At 50.5% G+C, this 27,760-nt stretch overlaps 1 protein-coding gene across 1 annotated transcript in view; it reads right to left on the bottom strand.

The window, feature by feature from the left end:
• Positions 1-15,187, bottom strand: part of PRRX1 (paired related homeobox 1) — a 38,085-nt gene extending 22,898 nt beyond the window's left edge. Inside the window, exon 1 of the mRNA XM_021545810.3 lies at positions 14,684-15,187. Coding sequence (XP_021401485.1) covers positions 14,684-14,924 — 241 coding nt within the window. The 5' untranslated portion in view covers positions 14,925-15,187. The remainder of the gene's footprint in view (positions 1-14,683) is intronic.
• Positions 15,188-27,760: the final 12,573 nt, after the last annotated feature.

Here is a 27,760-nt window from a genome sequence, read left to right as displayed (position 1 = left end):
CTTCCAGAAGGGCAGCCCAGCTTTCCCAGCTGGTTTCAACTGGCTCACCAGGGGAAATGCTTACAATGCAATGCACTCTTTGCCTCTGACCTCATGGCAGTTTTTGAGGAATTGGCCCATTTCAACCGTGTTTTGACCATTTGAACAGAAATCGTGAAGGTAATTCAGCTCCTATTAGTTTTTTGAAAACTTGGTGGCTCAGTAAAAAGAAAGATTATTAATGTCAGCAGAAAAGACCAAGCAGCTGGGTGAGCCCAAGCTTTCACAAGACACAGGAACCCAGAGTCTCACACTGCTGCTCTAACAGAACAAAGGAAAATGCCAGCAGAGCTCAGCCCAGGTTGCTCCATGGGCATCCCTGGAGGTGCACAGTGGCAGGAGCAGCACTGCCACCTCCACATAACCCCCCCACCACCTTCCTGGTCAGACCAGCACTGGAGGAGCTGACTGAGCAGACCAAGCTCCAGATTTTGGTGTTTTTAACTACGAGTTGTGGAGAAAGCCGAGATGGAGATGATTGGGAGTGCAGCATCACCTATACCTGTGTGCCATGCAGGGAGGGAATGCATCCCCCGCTTTGGGGGGACACTGGCCACCCCACCCCGGCCATCCGTGTTCCAGACCCCGCTGCCACAGACCTTCCTGTGGGCTTGGGCCAGTAGATGGCACCAGAAGAGCAGAAAAGCCCCTCTGCATCTCCCACATCTCCCGCAGCACCATCCCTGCCCAGCGCGCAGGGCACGGGGCACTGGCACCAACCCATGCTTGCCAGCTCTCCATTTTAAAAGCCTGTTCAGAGCTGACTTCCTCGGGGCTTCGAAAGCTCTACCGCGCAAAATCCGGGAGGAAAAAAAAGAGATTTCAAACTAAGAGATACCCTGCCTTTTGGAGGCTTGGAGGCTTTTAAAATCTCTCTCTCTCTTTTTTTTTTTTCCTCCTGCAACTCAGATGCTACTTTTAAACGAAACACAGAAACAAAGTATTTATCCAATGCATCTGCTTTCTCCATAATTGCTTCCATTTCGAGAAGGCTTCCCCTATCCAGCCAGAACTGACAGAAGTTCTCTGCCTGCTGCATTCAAACGGGGTCTGCATTTCTTGATGTAGAAGCAATTCACTTGAGAGGTGCTGGGCTACATTTTCAGATAGGAAGGTCCTCTTCTCTTTGGCTCTTGTGACTGTCAACAAACACTGTTAGAGGACAGACCAGTGCTGCTCCCCCAGCAGCTTCTGCTGTCAGCTAATGACAACATCCCTGACTCCAGCGGGTTGAGCATCACCTCAACCCTCTCAAAACAAGCAACAGGACAGGCTGAGGCCAGGGTGGGCATTTTCCCCAGGAGGTACTCGCCTCTCTCTTGCACACCAGGTGTGCAAGAATTTTTCTCTTTACAAAGAAGATGCCCCAAAAGAGAATCCTGCAGCAAATTCCATCCACATCAGAGAGTTAAGAATGATCCTATTCCCATTCCTACCTTGTGGTACCTCCTGATCATCAAGGTGAAAACCCCTGTTTTCAGAAGGACCTGGGCAAAGATGATGGTGGTCTCCAGGGATGGTCTCTGCAGGACATACAGGATTCTCCCAGTCCCTGTGTCAGCTGTGACATGTAACCAGATGTATGTGGGCACTACGTGGTGGCAGCCAACACCCTGGAGCTGCAGCCATGGCTCTGCCTGGGGCAGGTCTCATGTGCTAAGGGAGGCACCAGGATTGATTCAGAAGCTTAAATCCTGCTTGGAGGATCTGGGACAAATTCTGAGACCACCTGAATTTTCACACCCAGACTGAGTTTTGAACATGGCTCAGCCTAGCAAAGTTTTAAAGCAGTATTTTGATCTTTCCCCCACATCACCGTTATTAATCATACCAAAGGAAAGTGTAATTTCTCCAAACCAAACCATTTGCCAAACCATTTCTCGGCACATTTTTTACTTAATGTCCCTTCTAGGAACAGAGCACATTTGGAAACCTCCATGACTTGTGCTCCTTGGCCAGCAGCACATCCGTGACCACATGTCCACAAACACCGAGCATGGCTGGAAAATGACCACGGCAGCCAGGTGGAGAAAGGCTCCCACTGCCATGGGCTCAGTGCTGGAGCAGAGAACCAGCCACGAGGGCTTTGTTTTATGAAGCTGCCTGGAAGACGTGCCCTTCTGCAGCTCTTTGGGCATTCCTGGTCTAGCAGCTCTTTCCCTGCTGGTGACAACTGAATGGGCAGCAGAGTGTGGATGCAGGGGACGGGCGACTGTTCTGATCATCCCGACCCTGCAAACCCTTCTGCTCCCTTCCCTTGGTGCCAGCCCTGCACAGCCACCTCTGATCCCCGCCCCAGGAACTCACCCCACCACTTCAGAGATGCTCTGCACGAGGATGCTGAGCACATTTATCCCTCTTCCTACCACTGATTAGATTTGCAGCTCTCCCTGTTTTCCTCATTTTTCCTGGAGCTGGCAGGGTTGCAGCTACAGGAGGAACTGCTCACTCAGAGCCTCAACCTGGCCAGGAATAGCAGAAATCACACACTGTGTGAAGGCTTGTTGCCTTCAGAGCTGCAGTGAACTCCAAAGAGGTCCTGAAATACAAGAGAAAGTTGGCCTATTCCCGTGGCTGATGTTTGCCCTTCACAGCCCTGCAGAGGCTTTCCTATCTCTGCTATTCCTAACAGTGGGATTTTGGAGAGGGGATTGTCCCATAACTGTGTGGCAGCTGGCTCACATAAGGGCCTGAGTTATGATCAGAGATGAGGACATTGCTTTCCTGTTGTGTTTCTCGCTATGTTTTGGTTCAAACCTGTAAACAGACTCGTACCAAGTGGATCTGTGTTGTCCATCTGCTCCTGTGTTCTGATTTCCTGGCAGGAGCATCCCTGACATGGGATCGTGCAGCACAGCTCCTGTCCCTCAGCCAGAGCCCAGCTCCTCAGTTTCTGTGTGAGACTCAGCCATAGCATTTCACCCAGTCACCCCACTGCTGAGACCAATAATTCATGCCTGACAAAAGCTGCTCTTCCAAAAGGGCTTCCAGACATTCATGGATGCAGCAGCCAGTGCTCTCCTTTGGAGTTATTGCTAATGATTACACAGCATCTCACAGCTAAAAAATGTGTTTCTTACCTCCTCTGAATGCATGTCTGGCTTTTGCTCACAGCCACTGGCTCTTATTCCACCTTTTTCTGATAGATTAAAGAGAGGAGGGAGAAAGACTTCTACCTCAAAAGTCACAGAAATGTGGATTTCACTCCATTATCACAAGTGTCTGGAAGAACCCTTGCCACTGCGTGGCCCAAAAGGGACAGTGATCCCTCACACAATCTGAAGTGCTCCCACTAAAGTGGGACAATCTAAAGTGCTCCCACTCAGAGTGGAGACCAGGGAAGGAGAGCAGAGAGCAAAGTCCTTCTGAGGATTCCTGGGGAGCAGCACCATGGGGTGTAGCAAGAGAGGCAGGGAGAACAGGGAGCCTGGCATCACAAAGCAAGAAAACCAGGATTCAGAGCCAGCTCCACGCAGAGTTCTTCACCCCCCCCAGAACAAGGCATCCCCTTCATTTGCTGTGACCTCCTCCAGACATCGGCTCTCTCTGGTCAGGGGAACACACAAAATGCACAAAGGCAAAAGTGAACCCATCCAGACTGATGAAGGGCAGCTTTCTGGGGTGGTTTTCCTGCTAACCACATCCCAGTTTTTCTTTTCCATCATTCCATCCAGTGACTGTGACCCTTCCCCATCCACACTCAGCTCAATGGGTGCCTCCTGCCCCACAGGCATCCCAGCTGAACACGGCACAGCAACCTGGAATGTGGGGGAAATTCAGAGGCAGCATCATTGTGCTGGCCAGAACAGATGAATCTCAGGATTAAACAAGTCCCCACTAAAGTCATGCAGCCACTGAAACTTGGGAGGATTCCCTTCCCAAAGTAGGATGAGCTCTACGCTGTTTATTCCTTGACATGTTTGTCTCCATCACATCTGTGACTGAAGTCTCTTCCAAGGTTTCCTTATCCTCTCTGGACCTGGGATGATTTCCCTACTGCCTCACATCTGCAATGGCAGTAGGTGGGCTTGGAATTCAGTTCATACCTGAGCCTGAGCACCTCTTCCTTCCTTGTAAACTGGAGCTGGAGCTCTCTTTACATCTTCTCTGGACCCTTTCGGACTCAGTTTGCACCTTCCTTGACACACAGAGCCCACCTGGAGGCCTCCCCAGGGCTGAGCAGCACAGGGACAAGATGCCCCACAAACCAGGCAAAGCTGTAGGACGTGCTGGGGGTGAAAAACATCTGTCTCTCATAAAGATGTGGCGTTCTGCATTGAGCAGGAGAGCTGGTCCAAGGCCAGACAAGCAGATTTGCAAAAGGCATGGATCCACAGCACTCCAACAGAGCCTCTTTGCTCCCAGCTCATCCCCCCTGGCACTTGACACCAGCAGATCCCATGCTGCCCTCCTTTCCAGGGAGAAACACTGCACTGTGACATGGGGAATTCTCTGTGATCTCACCAGAGGAACATGGGCAACCTCTTCCCTCAGCAAGCCAAACTTCTCTGCTGGGAATCACTGGTGGAGACGAGAGGGATCCACCCTGCCAGGGCTCCCCTGGGGGAGCAGCTCCCCGCAGCTGGAGGGCTTGGCTGGTGGCAGGGCATTGAGCAGGAGGGTTTGCACCAAAATAGGCCATTAGTGAGGACGTGGGGCTCTGCATTCTTCTCCAGGCCCTGCATTTTCCTAACGGGAATGCCTCAGAAAACCCAGTGGGGGGAAAAGAGGAATTTACAGTTCCCTTCCAAAAACCAGCCTTTGTTTGTTTGATCGTTTTTTTAAATGATCGAGTAACTTGTGAATACATTTTCTGATGATTCCCACATCCTCCCAGCTGGAGAACGGTTCATGAACAGACTCCAAGCTCTGTAAATGAGCTTGTTAGTCATAAGTCTTCAAACAGGCTTGATAAACAACTTTCAGCCTGCAGGATATTCATCAACCATTCTGTCTGCCCGGTCTCCTGACACTAATTTATTATTTACAATGAGAGATCCCTCTCCTAAATCACAGGTGATTTTTTTTTTTTTACTGATTAGTTGATTTAAAAAAAAAAATGAGGAGAAACAATGAAAAACAAATCACAAACAAGCATAGTGCTGCAAGCACTTATTCCTGAGCAGTCCTCCTAGTTTCCATGACACGTATCAGAAGTTTTCCAAATGAAACAAACTGTAAGTAACCATCTTTTTTGGCCAAGCATCAAGAGCAGGCTGTAGCCAAGAAAAAGAGTGTGACCACCCCAACCAGCCGCTGGGAATTGCACTGCCTGCCACCAAACACTCCAGGGACCTTCCAGCTGATCAGCACGTGCTGCTCCTTGCATCCCTTGGGCTTGTGGAGAGCCCAGGCACTCAAGATGTTCAGGAGATTCACATCCACGTGCAGAAACCTAAACCTGAAAGCTATCCCAGCCCACAGGTGGGATCACACTGCAAACAGCTCTGGCCTCAAGGGCATGGGGTGCACTCAGGAGCATCCGAGCATCAGGTGGGTTCCCTGCAGGAACAAACCTTGCTGAGCGTACTCCAGGTCTTGGAAATGCATATTCTCAATGCTAACTCCACAAAGACAAGCAGATGAAATAGCAGTTTGCTGGGGATGGTGCAGAAGGAGGAGAATCTTCCCAAACTACTGTTTAAGACAAGCTCTTACATTACACACATTGCCAGAAAATTCCAAAGGCCCAGTGCTGTACCTAGTTATATTGGCAGGAAAACTGAGGCATGGCAAAGTGATCCTGAGAGGGAGCATAGAGTAAAACAGACCTCAGGATTCTGTGGCCAACACACAAAGGTGTATTTAAGCAACAAAAGTCGGGCTGGGTCATCCAGTCTGATGTTTGGAGGAAGAAAAGCCCTTCTGTCCAGCTGAGATTTTGAGTGCAAACCTTTTCTAGCTGGCTGCTTCCAGCACCAGCACACACCTGACCCTAAAAAGCTGCCCTACAGTTCTCCCAAGTGGAGCAGCCCTCTCTGCCTGGGGGCTGCTCTGTGTGTGTGCATCAAACCCACGCTGTGCTTCCACCACCACCTCAGCTCAGACTGACAGAGTCCCATCAGCAGTCACAGTAAAGGCACCAGGACGCAGAGCTTGGCTCTGGGCTGCTCTTGAGAGCTTTTTTCCCTCTCCCTCAGTGTGAAATCACAAACACAACTGCTCTGACAAGCTCAAGCACTCAGAACTGGACACGCAGTGCTACCAGCCCGTGCCTACAGCCAGCCTTCCCTGGGACACAGCCTTCCTGGTTCACAGGACCCATCCATCCCAAGCAGGAACTGTGGGCTGGGTTCACAAACCCCTGCTCTGTGCCTTCCACCCAGGCTAGAGGTGAGGCTGCTGGCAGGACAAACCAGCACAAAGCTACCGGGACTTGGGGCCACAAGTTGGGAGAGTGCTCTAAAGCTCCATGGGAAACCAGCCCTGTGGGGACAGCAGCTGCCTGCAGAGCCACCAGCAAGGCCAGCCCTTTGCAGCAGCAGCCCCAGAGCATTAACACTCTGTTTTCACTGTTATGGCTCAGGCACTTTTCCCTTTTAAGTCCAACACATCCCCACCGAGCCTCGTTGCAGCTGAGCTGACATGGGGAGAAGTGACAGCTCTTTGAAAGCTGCAAGCATCCCTAGTGTTTTTTTTTTTTTTGTTTTTTTTTTTTTAAACAAATGTGGATCATATTAGTGACACTTCCAAAAAAGAAGATGATTTCCAGAGGCACTGAGCAGGTCTGGAGGGCCCTGCTGGCACACGGGCTGCAGCTCAGCCCAGCTCTCCCACCACTCACTCAGCAGAACAAACCCCAGAGCAGACACACCACTCCAGCCCCCAGGAGCTCTAAACCTACTCAGCCTTCATAGATCCAACACTATCCTGAGAGGGCTGGCAGCTGCTTGGATCTGCCTTCTGCAGCCACCCACCCTTGCTCCATCAGCACCGGGCACCCTGCTTTGATCCCAGTGCCCTGCTGCTCTCTTCAGAGCCTGATTCCATTTTCCTTTTCCAAGCCTGCCCACTCAGCAGCTGCTGTTGGCAATTCCCTCTTGCCCCAGACTGGTAGGACCACGGGGAACTTTGATTTTGCTTTGGTCGGGGACGCCAGAGGAGAAGTTCATCTGCTGGTGGGCTCAGAGCAGGAAGCAGCGTCCCCAAGCTGCTGATGAGCTCCAGCTCTCGGTGCAAAAGAAGTTTTGCTGCCTGAGCAGATCATCAAGACGTGGAGAGGGTCCCAGCCAGATCTTGAGCGTCTCTTTGGATCTTTGCCCTGCCCAGCAGTCTTGCTGACTGGCTGGAGTTTCTCCTGTAGGAAAATTTCTCTAGCCAGAATGGGGGAAAACTTGGGTGGAATATGAACTGGATGCTGCAATAGGATGTAGTGATTTGTTAAGAGCACAGCTGGCTCCCTTTGCCTCTCATCTAACCTTCCCTTCCAGGAACACGAGGCACCAGCATGTCCTGGGCTGCCACCCCAAGGCAAATGTTCACTTCACATGGGCACGTATGAAATCCAGACTGTCTGGGACAGTGCTTTAAACACTGGTGTAACCTTTTCTCAGCCCCTGAAGGTGAGAGAGGAGCCCAGAACGCCATGTAAGCTGAAATAGATACTCCCTGGCTTGCTCATCAGGCCTCTCTTCCCTCTTGGCCTTCACAGACTCATCCTTGCAGGTGCCAGGCTTTCCACTGCAGGAGGTGGCCCTCAGCTTTGGCACCACTGCTCCCTTCCCTTCTCAGCCAGAAGCCTCCAGACACTCTCACTTGAAAGCAACTTCTTTTTCAGTGATGCCCCAAGTGCCAGCAGGCAGGCAGGGCAGCTCTGCTGAGCTCCCGTGCCTAGAGATCAGCTGGGCCCAGCAGGAACAGTGCAGGAAGGGAAACACAGGTTGGGAACACAGCACAGGTTTCCAGGGCAAACCTGCATTTACAATGCAAAGGTGAGCAGGGCCGTGAAAAACTTCAAATTATCTCCAGTCAAGGAATGAAGTGGATGGAATTCTTCCCCGTGAGGCCCTGGCACAGGCTGCCCACAGAAGATGGGGCTGCCCCTGGATCCTGCAAGTGTCCAAGGACAGGCTGGACAGGGCTGGCAGCACCCTTGGATGGTGGAAGGTGTCAGGGTTGGAACTGGAGGCTCCTCCAACCCAAACCATTCTGGAATTCCATAAAACCAATCATAGCTGAAAAGCCCCTGAGGTGCTGAGGAGCTCTGGGAGCTGTGCTGGCCCTGAACAATGGGAAAACTGTCCCAACACAGGGTAACAAAGGACAAATCCCTACATTGTACGGCTGGTGGCACCTACATCTACATGTGTGAGTTTCCACTGAGTCTGTAACACAGAGCCTCTCTAGAGACCTGCAGTGGGTAGGAAAAGGTGGGCTTCTGCTGCATCTCCCCCTCAGGAGGAGGCACTGCTGCCATCCTTCTCCATGCCCTCCAGGCTGCCAGAAAACCTGCTGGGATTTCACCCCTCCTCTGAGCTGCCTGCTCTCCCACCAGAGCAGCCAGCAGGTTCTCAAGGTATTTCCCACATGCAGCGACCAAACAACAGGTTTTTCTTGGGGGAACCAGACTAAAAAACTGCTCCACCACCCAAGCAGGAGCTGAAGCCTTTCTGTACCTGCATGTAAAGCCAAGAGGACAGAGCCGTGGACAACAGCTCCTCCAGACAGACCGTGATGAGTCTTGCTCCGAATCTCCATAATCCGCCCCAAAATCCAAGCCTCCTTTAGGAAAGGCGAGCAGGGTGGGGAACCAGCAGTGCAGTGATTCATCCTCCCCAGAAACAGAGGCCCAAGTCTGGAATACTGTGACACTTGGTAAATATTCGTGATGTACTTCATTATGCAACAGAGGCCCAGCAGGAACACAGCTCCCTCAGGGCTACTTAATATGGGTTTCAAAAACGATTAAATATATCATAAACAACTCGCAACCAGGAATAAACACCTATAATCCCATCAAGTCATTCTGGTGGTGTCAAAAACCATGGGAGTCAACTCGGTTACCGGGGGCAAAAATAAAAATACATCCCCGAAGGAATTACAGTCCTGCAATTCTGTGCCTGCCTTGTCAAAAACCCAACTCTCCCAGCCCCTCCTGCTTCTGCTCTGTCCGTGCTCTTGCTCTTTTCCTTTCAGGCTTCCTCACATCACAGACTTTGCTGCATTCTGCACTTCTGCCGAGAGGCAAAAGGATCGAGCTCCCGACTGCAGACAGCAAAACCGTTCCATGCCCGCACAAAAATACTCCACTGGCCGAAAAAAATATCTTTTCTTGCGTGACTCAAGGCCGCTGGTCAGGTCTTCAAACACTAATACTCATCAACTGGCACACACATAAGTGGTCCATTGAATCACATGCAGTGACTCGTGTGAGTAAGGCCTGCACAAATTAACCCTGAGATAATATTTTCCCATGCAATCACTGCTTTATACAGCATCAAAAAGATGGAAAATAGACCGGCTAGCAGTGGAAACTCAGTGCAGATGACAGAAAGCTGATGTTCATTAAAAGCGTTCAAGCAGTTTAGACCAAACCTTTCAGTTTTATGAGAGATTTCAAAATCTAATTTTCATGGAAATGTTTTCATTACATTAAGAAGGGGGAAGGAGGGAAAGTAAAAACCTTCGGCAAAATCTTTTTCAAATTAAAAAGTTGGAAGCTCTGAGTGGATGGATTGAAAACACAAATACCATCAGCAAATTATGAGACCATGAGAACCAGGAAGCAAAACTGATTATGATCAAAAAAAAGTGAAATTCACAAACAAATAGAAGTTTCTTTTCACCCATCAAAAGGAAAAGCACTCACAAACAGAGCCAGCTCCCTCCTCTATATTCACATGGCTCTTTTTTCTTTGTTAATAACAGTACCTTGACCACTTTCATTTATTTCTTTGTGCCTTTTTGTTTTTTAAGACTCCAGATATGTGACAGAGCCACATTTCCACCTTCTGTCTTTGTCCAGAAGCTGCAGAAATTTAAGTAACAAACACAAAACGCTTTCCCACTTCAAACTGCACGATTCAGGGAGGCAAGAAAAATATCTGACACTGCGATACTCGCTGCGATAACCATGCATCTGCCAGCCTGAGGCCAAAATGAGATAGATATGCCCAAGGAACATAAATGGAAAGGAGTTAATCAAACTTCTAACAACTGCTTGGTGTTTATTATCTGTTACTCAACCTTTAGTCAAGCAAGCTCTCCTCAAAGCCTTGAGGAGAAAGGAAAACGCAGGAAAACCGGCACGCGCAGAAGATTTTGCCGACAAAGAACTGCGTTTTTCATGCAGATAATTTACAACAAGCTCCAACGTACAAACAATAATGACCTGATCCTGGCTTTTCCTACATCGGGTTCTGGAAGAGGAGAACTCTGGAGAACCTTTTTTGGGGAAGATTCGCTGTGGTTGGTGGGGACTGAGGCACCAGCCGGATTCCCCGGCTCACCCGCTGGAGCCTGGGGACATCAGCACCAGCTGCTCATGGTCCATCAGCAGGACAAGACAGGAAGAAAACTCCTGGGTTTCAATCAATTTTCCCTCTTCTATCTATCAGTTGTACATCCCCTGTCTACGGACTCGGCATCTTCTAGGAATAAGGGCTGTAATTTGCTAACAAAAGAGCTGCTCAGTACTCCAAGGTAAAGCAGAGGCTTGCAAAGAAAACCCTGCGGATGTCCCAGGCGCTTCTTCTCACCTTCATTCTCAGCAGCTCAGCAGCTCAAGGAATTGCTTTCCACATTTCCAAGCAGTGGCAGAGCTTTTCCATCTCTTTTTACAAAGGCATATTTTTTTTTCCTGAAGGATGGAGAGGCACAGGGGCAGAGACAATTCACTACTTAGACACACTTTTACTCCTGCAGCAACCTCACTTGTTCTCATTAAAAAGAGGCAATTAAGGCAAAATGAAAAGCCATGTGGGAGCAGACCCGAAGTGCTCCAGCTCAGGATGCTGTTTCAGACAGCCAGGAGCAGCAGTCAGAGGGTTTAAGGCTGGCAGCAAGGGACAGATCTCTGCCCCAGCTCATCCTTCCAGCCTGTGACTGGTGGCTCCCTGAGGCGGACGCTGCCTCCAAACACTGCTGCAGTGAGCAGCCATCCTCAGCCCTCCCTGGATTTGCCAGTCCTTCCTTAAAATAACACCTATTTCTGACCTGTGCGAAATCCTGGGGTGAGGAACCCCATCACCCAACAGTGAGAAGGCTGAAAAAGCCTTTCCTCGACCTGCTGCCAGGGCAGAGGAGCTGAAGGCACCCGATGCTCTGCCTGACCTGCCTGAGCAGAGGAACTCACTCACCTTGTCCCAGCAGGGTTTCTGGGATTTCCTTGAGAAGGAGCAGCAGTACTGAGGGCTCATGATGCTCACTGGGACAGAAAAAAAGTCATGGGGGTACTCAGGCAGCCCGTGCCCAGCTTTAATTGTGAATCAGCCTGCTATAATGTCACCCACCTGAGTGCCAGCACTTTCATACTGAAGAGAGACTAAAGGACAGCAATAATCCCCAAACACACAACTTGAGCATGTAATGGACTGAAGCATGGTTTATTCACTTCTTACAAAACTTATCCCAGCATAACTATTTTTCTTTTGCTGTTCATGCTTTCTCCACATCATTTTATCAGCCATCAACTGTGAGCCTCAAACAAACCAACCAAAAGAAAAAAAAAAAAAAAGCAGAAGTCAAAAATACCCATCGGAAAAAACAAAACAATTGAGAATTACCCCAGAGCCACAAGCTCTGGGAACCCACAGGCAAGTGACAGGTTTCTGTCACCCTCAAAGGGCACAAATGCAATAGGAGCTCGTTGCCTTTTCTGGAAAGTTTGGGGATCCCCTCAGCTCAGCTGGGACCTGCACTTTCATCCCTGCTTTAGCCGGACTTAGCGAAAGTTGCGCTAGCACAGCAAGAGTTTTTGGTTTTATCCTAACAGGTTATTTTGTGACAAATTTGCACTGAGACTGCAAAGCTTTCCCAGCTACACAGCAGGGGTAGGGATTTTTATTTATTTCTTTTTGCCCTGATATTTATCAGCTTTTAGGGTAAGGTGTTCAGAGCGAGGAGCTGAATGAACTTGGTAAGAATGACAGCTCAGCAGCACTGCTGCAAACTCAGCTCCTTAACCCACGGACAGCTCTCCCTGCAAGTGTTACAACCACAGCTACTCCCAGGAATGCTTTTTCTTTTTAATAAGAGAGACGTTTTATCCTGAACCTCTCTCAAATAAAACAGTGGTGAAATATTTACTTCAATCTCAAACATCCAAATAAAACCTGTAATTTCTGTGTCAAACTACTTATCTTAATTTTTGTTTATAAAAACAGCACCGATAATTTGGTTTTTCCCTTCAGTTTGGAACAAAACTCAGTGGCAAACCAGCTGATTTTCCTTCAGGTTGGAAGAACATTTTTAGTATTCTTGAGAAATTTACAATTTCTTCAAAAGGCTTTTACCTTTTCTCACTTAAAAGCATGGAGCCCCGTGTTAGCTTTTCCACTGAACCAGTTCTCATTTTTCACCGAGAAAAGCTCCTACCTCTGTTGCACTTCCTAGCTCCAGCACAGTCCTTTTGCTGCATGGATTGCATAACACTTCACAGGACACACTCAGCAGGTAGGGAAACTGAGGCACGGAGACTCCCAGGATGTGCTAAATGCATCCATGAGAGACCCAGAAAGCCCAGATGACAGTTCTGCCCATAAACCTGGTGGAATTTATTCATTTATTCCTCTCCCTTCCTTCTTTTATTTTTTTTTTTGTTGTTGTTGCTTACTTTAGAATACTTCTAAAACTTTCTAATTCACTGCAACTGTATTAAAACTTTTACAGCATTCAGCATTCAGAGAATTTCCAAATTATTTGAAGTGGTAATTTGGTCCCTGCCCAGCAGTGCTGGCTAGAAAACAAGCTCTTGGATTACTTTTTCTGGGGGGGTTTTTTTCATGGTTTAAAAGCAAGGTGAGTATTGGTGAAACGCAGCTCTCCTTTCCCATGCTGACCAAGCTCGCAGCTGGAAAGGGGCAACGTCAGGAGTAAATGAGGAGTAAATCCAAATAAAATATGATAAACCAAATCGAGTACAGAGCAGAAATAAAAAAGACTTGTCTGCATTTGATATCTTGCGGATTCTCCAGCGGCACAAGGAGCTGAATCGGGGGCGCCGCAATCGCTGTTTTCCCCACTAAAATACATACAATACACACCTTTAGAGCCAGAAATTGTAGTTTTCGGGCCCTGGGAAGGGAAATATTTGCAAGGCATGTCCCAGCGGCGGTGGATCGGCTCTCGGGGGAGCAGAGGAGCGGCCCCGGCTCGCTCGCTCCATCCCGAGCGCGCTCCTGGAGGATGCTCCCCGCCGGGATCGCATCCGGCCGGGCCGAGCTCGGGGCTCCCACGGGCGCTTCTGCAAGGAGCGGCTGCTTTTGGGAAGGCTTCCCGCTTCCCCAGCTCGGTTTCCTTCGGAATACCGAGAAAACCACGTCGGATCCACGGGGAAAAGAGGGTCGGAGGTGGCTCCCGCGGGGAAAAAAAAAAACCCAAACAATTAAAAAAAAAAAAACCAAACCCAAAAACAAACAAAAAAAATCAAACCAACAAAAAAATCGAAAAGCGAACGAAAATTTCAATTGGCATTTTCGTTCGCTTCTCCTTTCGTTTCGTTTCGTTGTTTTTTCCCCGTTTTTCGCCGGGAAGCTCCCTCGGAAGCGAGCCCGTGTTCGCAGCCGCGGCCAGCCCGGACCCTCACGGAACTCCCCGCGGCCGGGGATGTAATTATTTTAGCAGAGAGCGGCTAAAGGGGGATAACTGACCCTGCACGGCCCCTGCACAGCCCGCTCAGCCTTTCTGCCAGCGCTGCGCTTGGGAAACGCCGCGCAAGCCGGCGCCCATCCCGCTGCCGGGGCCGCTGGGCTGGCCGGGCCACGGCTGCTCGAGCTGCCGGGCTCGGACTGCTCCGGACGGGCAGCTCAGAGACCGGCCTGGCCCCTGCCCTGCCCGCCGGGATCGGGGGAACGGGGGCTCGGGGAGAGGCAGAATGCGGCTCCGCCACCTGGGAGCCGCGCACGCACCCTCGGGCTGCCTGCGAGCCCCGGCGCTCCCGGCAGGGCATCGGACAATCGTCCGCACCCCATCCAAGCCCTGAGCAGCCTCCCGGTGTCCCGCAAACCACGGCGGCGGTGCCCGCTCCGACGGGCAGGACGGACGGACGGACGGACGGACGGACGGATGGATGGATGGAGGGAGGCTCAGCGCCCACAGCGCCTCGCCCCGTCCAGCCAAGCGCCGTTCTCAGCCCACCCCGGCAAGGAATGGACGAGGGGCCGAGCCCGTGGGCCCGATCCTGCCCGCTTCTGCTCTCCGGGATGTTCTCCTGCTCCCCGCAGGGTGCAGGAGCCACGGCCCCGGACCCGACGGGCGCAGTGGCGAAGGGCAGCTCGCCCTTTTCCCGGGACGCGGCTGGGGAAAACAAGGCTTTTCACACGCCGGTGGGTGCCGACCCCGCCGGGACTCCCGGCACGGCGGGGAAGGGCGGCTCGGGGAGCGGGGGAAGCCGGGCTGAGCACCGGCGGAGCCCCCCGGAGCCGGCGCCGCCCGCCGCGGCTGCCCCGGCGAGAGACGGAAGGGGAGAGGATGTCCCCGCACTTACTGTCCTGCTGCGGGGTGTCGCTGCCGCTGGTCAGCCCGGGGGACTCCAACAAGCTCCGGCCGGGCTCGCCGCCGCCCTCCTCCGCCTGGGCGGCCACCATGTCGCCCGCCTCCTCCAGGTCCAGCAGGTGACTCACGGAGAAGTTCTTCTTGGCTTGTAAATTGTCCAGGCCGGCGGGGCCGTCCAGGCGGGCGGGCAGCAGGGCCTGCCTGTCCATGGCGTGGGCATAGCTGGACGCCATGGTGCCGAGCGGGGCTTTTCTGCCCTCGCCCCCCGCGGGCGCCCACCGCCCCCGCGCCCCCCCAGCCGCCGGCGCTGCGAGGGGGGAACGCGCACGGAGCGGAGCGGGGCGAGCGGGACGGGACCCGACGGCGGCGGCTAGGGAAGCCCGAAGGGGAGCGGGCAGGGCCGGGCTTAAAACATGCCGGAGGGGAGAGGCGGCGGCCGGCTCGGGGCGCCGGGGCGGCGGCGCGGGGAGCTGCCGCCGGCCGGGAGGCGCAGGGCGGCTGTGGGGCCGCTGGGGCGGGTGCGCCCCGTCCCTCCGCCCCGCCGCCGCCGGCTCCGCTCCCTCCGCCCCTGCCCTCCCCTCCCCTCCGCCCCGCACTTCAAACGGCGGGGGCGGCTCCGCTCCGGGCACCCGCGGGGCCCCGCCGGGACGCGGCTCCGGGACGGGGCTGGCAGCGCTGCGGGCCCGCGGGGGGCGGCCGGAGCGGGGTGCTGGGCTGGCCCCCCGCCCCTTGCCGGCCGGCGCTGCACCTGGAGGGGAGGGCGGACGCACCCCTGGGAGTGAGGAGAGGGATAGCGAAAATGAGAAATGCAGATGAAAAGGTGAGCGAGGGTAATGGAAGAGAAAGTGCGAACAGGAGAGAGGGAAGGTAGAGGAAAAACAGCCAAAGGAGAAAAAGTGCGGCAGAGAACGAGAGAAATAGACCAAGACAGGAGTAAAGCGAAAAGAACGGAAGGGAAGGGAAAAAAAAAACCCAAAAAAAACCCCGAGGACACAGTCGGAGCTCCTCAGGCCAGCGAGCAAAGGGGTCCCCGCCGTGTGTGCTGGCCCTGGTGGCCCTGTGGCCGGACACCGGCAGTGGCCCTCGGAGCCTGCCCCGGGACAGCGGGGCTGGCGAGGGGCCGGGGCCGCGGGCCAGCGAGCGCCGCTGCCTCCCGGGGCTGCAGCCGGGGCTCCGAGCTGCCACAGCCAGCCCAGAATTTCCATCCCCCCTGATCTGGGGAAAGAACATTTGATGCCATCAAAGGGCTCCAGATTGAAAACAGATGTGCTTCCCGAGCCTCTCCATGCATTTAATTAAGGCACAGGCATGGAGGAGACATTTTCATCATTAGTTTGCTTTCAGTCCCCCCCCCCCACCCCGCACCTCTGGTCCCAGTTTACCCTTTGCAGTCTCAAAGACCCAAATGAGCAGGGCAGGGCTGCAGAGCTCTGCTGGACCCTGGTTGGGGGGTTGTGGGGGTAGACAAAGCTGGTGGATACTGGATGGAAGGGCCAAAAGAAAAAAAACAAAAAACCTTGGGGCAAGTCGTGCGTGTGCACAGAAGCATGTGGGTGTGCACACACCCAAAATGCTGCGGGTGCATCTGTGTATGCAGCACAGTGACTTCTTCTGCATCTGAAGGAGAACTTGTGTGATGTCCTCCGGTACATGTCCACATGTTGGATGGGGAAGGAGTTGTGCCTTCACATGGGTGTGCAAGGCTGTATCTGGCTGGCTTTTGTATATTGGCATCTTGTCCTGTGGCTCTGCAGGTTCAGGCTAGGCAGGGTGTGTGTTCACCTGTACATACCCTAATCATGAAATGCCCCTTTTTCTCTGCCTTTCCCAGATATCTGGCTGCTGCCTCTTTTCTTGGTGAGCTGGGGTTTACTTTCTTTCTCCCTGACCTGCTTCAAATGGATGTTTGCAGCTGGCTGTCCTGAGTGGGTGCTGCAGAGGCCCGGCCATAAACATCCCTTTCCACGGGCAGTGGGGTCTGCTCTTAGCCTTGGGGTGTCAGAGGAGCCACAAAAACCAGACCAAGAGGTCTCTGTGCCACCTTCAGCAATGCCCTCACTGACATCCCTGGTGAGATCTCCTCATGCCTAAGTGCATCCTTCAGACCATGCTCCCTGCCAGCCCTGGGGTTGGGGATGCAGCCCAAATTTCCCCTGGAAAGAGGAAGCGCCCAGCTCCAGGACTGAGGCTTCATCCTGAGGTGAGTCCTGGCTGCTCCCCTCACGTGCAGCACCCCCAGGCTGAATTCCAACACAGGCTGCCTGATTCACATTCTGAACGTGACCTGAACCCCTCCTACGGCGTAACTGGATTTCTGTCACTGGGTGGGAGGGACAAGCTGAATCCAAGGGGAACTCTGACAACTCTGTCTGTCCCAGGAGGAAGGAGACTGGGAGCAATGCCTGCACAGAGCACTACAGGGCTGCAGTTCATCTCTCAGTTATCTCTGTTCTGGCCAGACAGGCCTTGTGCCAAGGCACACCTAGGATGTGGAAATGAGTGCAGTGGGAACCTCCTGGGCTCTGACAGGGATAGTGCCTGTGCTGCCACCTCAGTTTATGATGCATCAGACCCGAAGCAGAGGTGATAGGGTACCCCAGTTCTCGCAGTCCTGAGGCTGGGAAGGACTGCCATGCCACAGATGGCCCATGGCAGCAGAGCCAGGCACCCTCTGAACATCCCACAGGCCATCAAGGAGCTGATCAGACATTCGTTTCCTCCCTCACCACTGCCCTGTGTCAAGCTGAACAGGTAACTCCCCTTCCCCTCTGTCCTCCCATCCCACTTTTCCTCTCCAATGTGCACCTGCCTGGAGCCTGCTCACAGCCCCATTCCTCCCTCTCCCAGCTGTCCAGCAAATGGTTGCCTTCTGCTCACACTCCCAGCAGGGCAGGAGCCTCTGAACTACTTCTAGCAAAGGAGAAGAATAAAAAGCCCAGAAGTCCTGAAACAGCCAGAAGTCTGCCTGGTGAAGCACCCACAGCTGAAAGGCTCAGCCTCACACCACAGCCAGACCCCAGTTTTGCCCTTCCAGCTCCCAAAAGTGGCTGTCACGTTGAAGAACATCAGTGAGACTCACCAGCTGGAGCCTTGCCTCAAAACCTACCTCCCCTCTGCTGTGATCATGTCCAACACTGGGAGAAAGTGAAGCAGAAACCCCCATTTTCCTTTCCCTAGTTGTATTTCAAGAAGGGGAACCCCAAATATCTGCATCTCTGCAGATGACCAGCACATTTTGCTTCCGCTTTCTTTTCTCATAGAAAATCACAAACACCCCGCAGTGCCAGTGAGAAAGCCCCTAACTAGGAGTGTATTTTTGATTCTTGAAGTTTCCCATGAAGTCCAGCACTGGCAGCTCCTGTGGTTCCCACCCCCAAAATGTGGGCTGCCCAATATGCTATAAACCCTCAGGAGCATTCCCTTCATGTCTCTCTGAACAGCAGCTTTGGAGCTCCACAGTGTTGGTGCCACTTTTCGGGTACAACAAACAGGACCTGACGAGCCCCCCAAGGGTCTTGGAGCCAACAAGAAACAGCCAGAGCAGATGAGCAGCTGTAAAATCCCCAGCTCACACCCCTTGGGGCTGGCATTAGTGGGATGCAGGAGGGTGCAAAGCAGCAAGAAAGCCAAGATTTCCTCTGCCCTGCCCTCACATCCTGACCACCACACCCTGTGCCTCTACCAGCACAGATTGCCCCCTTCTTTCAGGTGCCCTAAGTATCTTTTCTTCCACCTGGGTTTGAATAAAAGAAACCAGACAGAAGAACCTGTGGTGCCCGGGTGTGTGTCCTCAGCTGGTGATTGTATCATGGCATTCAGGTGAAGAAGCATTTTGCTCAGTGAGGGAAAGTCCTTTGGGTCTCCCCTACTTCATTTTCAGTGTGTGAAGTCTTAGAGCCCTTTTTTGATCTGCCAAATGCGTTTCATCCCAGAAATTAAATACGAAAATAATGCAGGGGGGCAGTGAGGAGCAGGAGCTGGCTGCCAGAACAAGCTTGTGTCTGTAGGAAACCTGACCAAAGTGCACACACCATCTATTCCTGCTCTGTGCAGGTGCTCAGCTGTTTGCAGACATGCTGCATGCCCTCCAGCTTTGCTCTCTTGAGGGCCTGGATGGGGTGCAAGCAGTTTATATTGGTGCTTGAGAGGGCAGCAGGGCACAAATGATGTCCACTCCTCTCCTAGGCCCAGAGCAGCTTTGCAGAGGGAGTGCTCCAACACAGGCACCCCAAAACCTCAGCCACGGCTCCTTAGGGGAAAGGTGATGAGAGGCACGGATTCAGAGCATCCCTCTGCCTCTGGCTCTTCTCAGCCTGCATCCACAGTGTCCCATGGCCTGCCCAGCCCAGAGAGATCCCCACTGCTGGACTCCTTGATGCCACAGTGCTGTGGAGCCAAACCAGAATTCTTTCCCCCTGAGAAGTTTTCCCCCAGCCATCCCGTCGTGCTGGTTCACTTTCATGGCTGGCCTGAAGCCCTTCTGCACTTGCTGCAGTCAGGGCTGGGTGAGCTCTGCCTGGAGCTGGGCACAGGGAGCACCTGCAGGAACACTTGTGTGCATCTCACATCCTTTTTCAGGTGTGGGGGGGATTTTAGGGGTGTGTGCTCATAGCCAGACCTGTCCCCCACAAACTCCTGCTACAGACACACTTGGACCAAACCTCCCTCTTTTCTTTCCTCCCCACACAGAGGTGTGTTATTACATCTGTGGGGATCAGGTAGTCTGCAGTCCTTCCAAGCTGTAAACTCAACATCAGGGTTTCTTTTAATCCCAAACATCTTGATGTCATCTGGAAATGCTGTGAGCAGTTTATAATTAGGGTTTAGCATGCAGATTAATACCAGCAGCTCCAGGGTGAACAGACCATCAGAGTCTAATCAAAGCTTAAATGGGGCAGCAATTTAGTACTGAGATTTATTATTCCTCTGCACAATATTTTGAACCAGAGGCTGAGTTCACAGCACACACAATCATTCCTGGAAGTGCTATCACATCTCCAGTCAGAGCAAGGTGCCTTGTTACTGGTTCACGGGGGTGATAAATACTTGGCTCTGGGAACATATTTAGGAATATCACAGCACTGACACTGTACAAGATTTAGAACCTGAGGCAGGAGAACACTTGCACACGTGCTCCAGCCCCATGTGGATGGTGGGGCAAGGCCATGTACTTGCATTTTTCCTTTTGCTGTGCACCAGGTGTAATAAGGGAGGTGTCCCAGGATAGCAGCTGAGGGGATTTTTTTGCCATCTCCCCTGGCCATTTGTGGGGAGGAAGGATGGAAAGCTTTGTGTTACTCAAGGGGGGCATGAAGCCACCTCACAGCAACAGAACCTTCAGGGGAGCTGGCACTCTGTTGCAGGCTCAGCTGAGGGCTGGGGAGGGAGTTCTGTGCCCCATGCAGCCAGGGACAACTCCTCCTGAATGGTATTCCTGCCAAGCCCCTCTGGACGGCTCCTGGGAGTACCCCCAAGTCTCAGAGGTTTGATTTTCACAGTAGGGGCAGCTGGGCTGGCTGTGCAGCACCTGGGTTGGAGTTTTCACTAACAGGGCTCCAACCTGCCTTGCCCAGACCTCCAACCCAGTCTAGACTGGAGCCTTTCCCTTGCCTTGTCATTTATAAAAACACAAGTGGAGGAGGGGGCTGCGAGAGTGGAAATTTCTTTATCAGTTTGTCTGTAACTACTAGTCCCAGTTTTCACATTCTAAGCCAGAGCTGCCACTGCTGTCACCTAGCTTTCAACAGGGATGACAGGCACACTCACCAGCTGCCAATGGCAAGAACTGCTTTTCTGGTTCCCTTTTCCATAATGTTTCCACCAAGTGGGAGAGGGGCTGTGAGGAATGTCCTGATCCCAGCCTGGCTGCTTGCGGATCTGAACTAGAGTTCAGCTCTTCCCTCCCTTGGCTTTGCTTTGCCGGGGATGCCATGGGGCTGGCAGCCCTGCTTCAGGCCCCAGGGCTGGACCACATCTGGACTGGAGGGGGCAGATGTCACACACTGTGGCCTCCCAAGACAACCCACGACCACGGGTTCCACCAGGAAAGCACAGAAGCATCAGCACAAACACCTCTTCACCACAGTTTTGTTGCAGTGGCTATGAGCTGTTTGAGCATGGGCACAGTCCTGCACAAGGATGATGCCTGGGTTTATTGCTCCAGCACCTTGGAGGACTTCAGTGGATTTACCTGCCTGGTAAGAAACCAGGCTGTGGCACTTTCAGGTGTCCTGTTCTGTCAGAATCTGAGGTATTGATGATCCTGAGATTGTAGAAAGACTCTGTCTGTCAGCCCCGCTGCCAAAGCAGAAGCCATAATTGGTCTGTGCTGGTTTCCAGGTTGTTTATTCTGTTTATCTCTCACATGTTCTGCTGCCCTGCCCAGCTCTGTCCTGCAGGGCAGCGTGTGGGGCTCTGCCCTCAGTGGGATGTTACAAACATTAAATACCAGAAACTCCCTGGGCTGGATTTACAATAACGTGCCAATATCTGTCACCTACGTTGGACAGTGTGTCCCCAGCCTGAACCAACAGAAAAATGCCAACACCACAGTGAAACATGGAGGGCATGAAGAAGGAGAAAAAGGACAAGGCACACCCAATTTCCTCCATCTTGTCCCCTTTGGACCCCTCATCTAGAATCCTAAAATTTTACTTTTGAACCCGTGCCACACTTAATTATTACTCATATCAAACACTCAGAGCTGGTAATTGATCCTGTAAGATTGAAAACTCTTTTCCATGGCCAGAGATCACAGCCAGTGTCTCTGGGGGCTCTGTCCAGGGGGTTCCTGACCCCTGCCAGGGTCCCAGACCTGCCAGGGCAGCCAGAGGGAAGCCCTGGATTCCCACACTGTTCCCCTATGACAGCGACCTGGTGGCACTGAGACAGCCACCAGGACCTGCAGCCACTGCCCCCTGCCCCAGGCCAGCTAAGCAGGGCTGGCCAGGCTAAATGAGGGCTGAGCTGCATGTTCCCAAGGGCTCAGACTCGAGCTGGCTCCAGAGCTGGCTGTGTAAGGAGCCCTGGGTTTGGATAAGCCGGCCGTTTAACCGGGGTTTTATTACCAGGCAGGGGAACAAAAGCACTCAGAGGTCACCGGGAACTTTAATCAGCACCGAGGGTCATTGGATAGCAGGATAGGAGGGAGGAGGGCAGGGCCCAGGGCACACAAATAAATAAATAGATGTATTGAAACCACCTCCTTCCTCCAAGAGATCTCTCTCTCCCCTGCTCTATGTACACACTCTGCTCCTTACAATCAGACCTTCAAATGGTCCTAATTTTCCCAGCAGAAAGTCCAAGATCTCCTGCAAATTTAACTAAGACGTTTATCCACAAGGTTTGGTTGGGTTTTTTTGTTTTAAATCCCTTGCTGCTGGAGATGAAAGTTCAGTCTGCTGGACTGCTCTTGGGCTGAGTATCAGATATCCCTAACCCCGGAGAGAGAAAATGTCCCACCAGCTTCTCTCCCCTGCAGGAAAGGAAAAAAAAAAACCCACCACCTCCCATAATCAGAGTCTGGGCAGACAAATTGGCACCACTCTTTTCTCCCTCCACCCCCTTTCTGGAAGAGGACAAACCCTTCAGAGCACAGTCACAACTCACAAATATTTGTGGGTATTATATTGCAAGAGGGGAAAAAATCCAAAGGAAGGTAACTGTTAAAAGCTTAGTCCCTCTCCCATGGAAAGCAGCTTTATGCACGTCCATAAATCTCCTTTGTAAGTGGCCATTAAAACTGCGTCTTGTTTAATTTTTTTTTAATCTAGTTTAAACACTTTTTCTCATCTTGCAAACGAATGATGTCATTGGCAGGCCCAGTAATGAACAGAAAAAAAAAAAATCAACTTTCTAATGTTTTGGGGGCTTTCTCTAAATGCAAACCCTTCAAAACCAGTTTGCTAATCCAGCCAAATACTTAAGCACGTGCTTAACAACCAACTTGTGTTTAAGTGCCTTGCTCCCACATCTGTCCACACTCATCTCTGGGCACAAATGATGTGCCTGAAGGGAGGAGAGGGTTTAAGCTGTGGCAGGGTGAGAGTCCCTGGCTGCTGAACTGTTGGGCTACTCTTTGCACGGGCAACACAACAGGACAGAGAGCCCACAGCATCTGCACAGGACAAGATCCTCACTTTGGCTGAAAGGCTCCTTGCTGGCTACTTCTGTTCTTTGGGTTTGGTGTGTGGCTGGAGGTTTTAGGGTTTTTTTATTTATTTATTTATTTTTTAAATTTTTTATTAAAAAAAAATTTGGAAGCTGTTTTAATGAAGTAGGAGCAAAACCAAATAGCAGGCTGAGCAAACGGGGAAAAATAAATGTGAAACTTGCAAATGGATAATTGGTGTGGTTTTAATTAAAAAGTGGTTAACTGTTTCGGGGTGAAGAGCATGGGTTTGGGTTGACACCATCTGAACCCTGGAAAGAGCACGTTAAGCTGTTCACCATACTGTGGGTTAAGAAAATGGGAAATAAATACATCCCAGCCCCTTGGAAAACCAAACCATCTTTAGGGCTCAGCTGTAAACTTTCTTCAGCAATTTATTAGAGTTCCAGAAAACACTTGTTGAGTAGCCTCGGCCTGTAATAAATATCAGTCCTTGTTTGTTTGTTTTTGTAATGGGAACAAAACCACATCTTTTTCTTTCTCAAGTGGATAATTTAATTACATGGCAAGAAACACATTCATTGTCCAAAATACCCAGCGAAGATTGCCACAAAGCTCCCAGCTCCATGGTGAGAGGAGGCGAGCAGAGGCAGCTGATACCAGAACTGGATTCAGGGAAGGTTTCTGTGGTGGCACGTCCACTTTTGCTGCAGCTGACACTGGGCTTGTCACTACAAACAGGAGACAGGCACCTCTGTGCAGGGCACTTCTTACCCTCCACAGAGCACCAGAAGGGAAGGGCAGAGGGAATCAGAGGGAATGAGGGGCAGGGAAGGGAAGGGACCTGTCTGGGCCACACAGAGGGTCTGAGGTGGCAGGGGGGGAGAACTGACCCATCTGCTCTCATGCACTCCCTCAAGCCTAACTCTCATCTGAAAATACCAATGTTTTCTTCTGGAGGCTGAAATACTGGAACATTTCTTGCTCTGCAGGTTGTCACCCCTTCCGTGGGGACCTGTCCTGGCCTCGGTGGTAGGGGGCAGAGAGTGATCCCTGAATGCCTGGAGGTGACACCCTGTGAGAACAGGGAGTGCTTGGGAGCACCCAACCCCTTCTGTGCCCCCATTTCTGAGAGCCTGCCTTGCAGAAAGAGAAACAGGAGTCAGCCCTTTAAGATTAATTCTCGATGGGCTTGGTTCACTCATTCCCTTCGGGCAGCTTTGGGTTTAACCCTAGAAAAGTGTGAAATAGCTGAAGGGGGACACTATGCAGAGAAGCAATGACCCAGTGCTCTTTCTCAGGGATAGCCTGGCAGTGATGGTCAGAACCCAGGAATCAGGTGGCTGCAGAAAGACAGACCCTCACTCCTCTGAGCTCGTCTTGAGGGGCACAATTAACGTGCTGATGTGATTAAAGCCACGTTCAGCTCTGGGATACGAGAGCCAGATGCACCAGGTGACTCCTCCGAAGGTGCTGGTTACCTGATTTGTAGCAAATCAAGTAGAAATCAGCCATTCCTGTCCACACAGCTCCATCATGCTGTTAAACAGCCAAACCCTCTTCTCTTGCATGTCTTTGAGGGAGATGAAATCCATATGGCCCAGAGAGTGAGCACAGGCCAGGGATGGAAGGAAGGACAGAAACACCATTTCTTCAGGACAGAAGACAATGGAAATGTTTCCACTGATTCCAACAGGTTCTGAGTCAGCGGCTGCAACCAATTTTCCTCCTAAATGGACTTCCATATGTCTAAAAGAGTCTCGCAAGTGCTGGAATTTGTTACAGAACAAACCTGTACTTTATTACTCTGCTCCCTGATTCCCAGCGTTTCTCCCTTTAAATTCCTTGCTCAGCCATTTCTGGGCTTCGGGGTTCACTTCTGAGAAATGCATTCATTTCTGAAGCAAACATTTTCCATGGGACAGACAGAGTGAAGCCTCCCCACTCTGCTCCCAGATTTCACTTTGCTTTGCTGGGAACTTGTGTCTCCAGGTTCATCAGAAAATGATGTAGTTCTCTGTGCAGAGGGAAGCATGGTGAGGAAATCAGACTCATCAGACCTGAAACCTTCTATATTTTACAGGTTTCCTCTGAAACATAGATATTTAGCCAAAAGTTGAGCAAATCTGGTTTTTACCAGAAATTTTCTGTTTGCCACATCTCTTAAAACAGAGAAATTTTCCCCTCTTCGTGGCAGGAATCTTTAAAGATTTTTGTTTTCTTCTTTCATTAAATCAAAACAAAAATTGGCAAAATGGACTTTTTCCTTTTCATCAAAGGCTGTTTCCTATCCATGGTACCATTTACTACAATTAAAGGGATTTAGGAACCATTGTTCAGTAGTGGTTTAGGGACTACATGGGACACTTGCATGACTTGCTTCATATCCATATTTGAGAGCGATCAGAAAAGGTTAAGCAGTTAAATACCTTTTATCTCATCCTGAAGTGTCAATGAAAGACAGGCTTTCTACAATGTCTTGAAAATATGGCACCAGTTTGATTAAGTTCCTTAAACTGAATACAATTTTCAAACTTAATGTTAATGCTACACTGAAACAGCCATAAACATTATAGTTTTCAAATTAATCTGTTTAAGCAAAAATATTTTCTGCTTCCTTGCAAGAACAAAAGCACAGGAAGAAACTTTCAAATCAGCTCCCCCAAGAAACATCTCTAAGGCCCCATTTAATTCAGAATTTCAAGAAGTTTCTCGGTTTTCCAAGTTTTTTTTAGTTCATGCTAACATTAGTTTAAGGGTGTTGGTTCGAAATGAAATCTCAAAGCTTTTCATTAGAAAACAAAGCCAAAACCCTTGGACTTCTTTTTCTTCCTTTGCCAAAACAGTTCGCCAAGCTGATGTGAATTCCCAAACATTTTCAGCCAACCTAAAGCACAGCCTTTGGCAAATACATAATTTGCCTAAAAAAAAGAAGTAATTGTCCCGTTCTAAGACCAAGGATAAAATCCATCCGTGATTTTAAGTGCTCAGGCTGAACAATGATGAAGTATTTGCCCTGATGATAGAAAAAAAGAAATAAATTTTGCTTATTACTTTACATATATATTTATACGTTTCTGAAATTTATATACACACACGGCCCTTTCCGTCCAACATGAATATTTTCAACACAGAAAAAGTAAAGAGAAGAGATTTAGTGCTGATTAGAACAAAAGTCGCACTGTACCTTACAGATTTCAGCATGTCTCATTAAAACTGGGCTTGAAATATACATATCCTTTAATAAATAAAGCTTAAGGTACATAAACACTGCAGCGGATATAAATTATTTTAACCAAAGTATGTAGGGAAAAAAAAAAATTACTGGAACACCATGATCCAGGGCATTTTACAGTAAATTGGACTTCATCAGCGGTTTTGCATTTTTATTTGATTTTGGAGTTCCTCCACTAAAGCTGTAAGTTTTGTAGAGTTTATTTCACACCTTGTAATTTAAAACGTTACACTCCATCGAAATTCCTCTCAAAAAAAGGACCCGAGTAATTAATGTCTTTGAGTTCAACGTTCATTATATCCCACTAGTGTGAAAATTCATAAAAATAAGACATGGGATTAGGAGCTTAACAGCCTCACACATTTGCAGAGCTGCTGCATTGGCAAATATTTCCCTGCCCTTTCGGAGCAGAGCATTCTCCTGGCTGCTCTCATTTGTTTCACTGGATCATCCAAGTCATTAGAAAATGCCTGAAAAGCAACTTCCATGTCTCACACTCGTATTTATTTTCTTGGAAGCAAATAAATCAGATGGGTCAGGGCCATTCCTTCCCGTGCTCTTCTTCTTTCTCCATTTGTTGTTTTCTTCATTTCGTGTTTTAACCCCTCGTGGGGACAATGGGAATTTTGGCCCCGTGGAGCCAGGGGACTCCAGATGCCCTTGGAAAGGAAGCTGGGGTTAGATTGCAGAGAGCTGAATCGTTTCCTTTGTGTGAACACGCTGGGTTCTCCTCCCTGGTTCCAACAGCTCCGGGTTGAATCACAAGCTCCGTTTTGCCCTCGGCAGATCCATAGATACACTGGGTGAATTTGTGCAGCAAACAGTAATTTTGACCAGAGTTTAATTTTGGAGGGACATAAACCACTCATGAAATTGAGCTGAATTTGACAAGCACCCTTTTCCAAAAAACCAAACAAAACCAACAAGCTTAATACAGGAGGCTCTTTTTTAAACTTCAAAACATTTCATTCCAAAGTGTTTTCAAAGCAAAGGGGTTGACTTCATGTAGGTGTTTCTGAAATGAACCTTTTGGAGGTTTTATTGAAAAACCTGACTTTAGAAAAAGAAGGAAATTCAACTCTAAAATGGAACATTGTATTTCGGATCAAACACCATGTCCTAAGTTGACTCAGTATTTCTCGTTTATTTTATATATATATATATAAAGATATATTTTTTCCCTAGTTCTTTTTTTTGCGGGGGTGGGGGGACTGTTTTGGTTCAAAACAAACAGAATTGCTTCATTCCCTGCTCCCCTCCCCCAGGTATCTGAATCTGACCACACAAAGCATCCTTTATCCACCCAGGTCGCCGTCATTCACCCCAGAAGGCGCTGGCCAGAAACCCTAAGGAGCAGATCAGGGCTGCACAATTCCCTTCCAAACCGGGCAATTCCTATTGTGCCGAAGTTCCTTCCACATCCCAGCCTCCCAGCACGGCTCCCTCTATGGCTGACAGGGAGAAATTCCAGCCCAGGATCCTCAGGACCAGCCACATTCGAGGGAACCAAGCTGTCCAGTTTGGATTTGGAGATATTTTAATCGAGGGGAGGTGAAATCTGTGACAGATCTGTTCTTGGGCAGAAATCTCAGTGGAAATTGCTGCTTTCATTGCTGCACTTGGCTGTGCAAAGGAAAATCTTTGTCCAGGATGGACATGTGTCCTGGAAATTAATTTGGAGGCCCGCAGCAGCATTCGAGTGCTTTGCTGCTGACTGATACTTT

Source organism: Lonchura striata, chromosome 8, assembly GCF_050655825.1.
Source record: "Lonchura striata isolate lonStrDom1 chromosome 8, ASM5065582v1, whole genome shotgun sequence".
NCBI classification, from domain to species: domain Eukaryota; kingdom Metazoa; phylum Chordata; class Aves; order Passeriformes; family Estrildidae; genus Lonchura; species Lonchura striata.
This window is presented reverse-complemented; position numbering and strand designations above follow the sequence as displayed.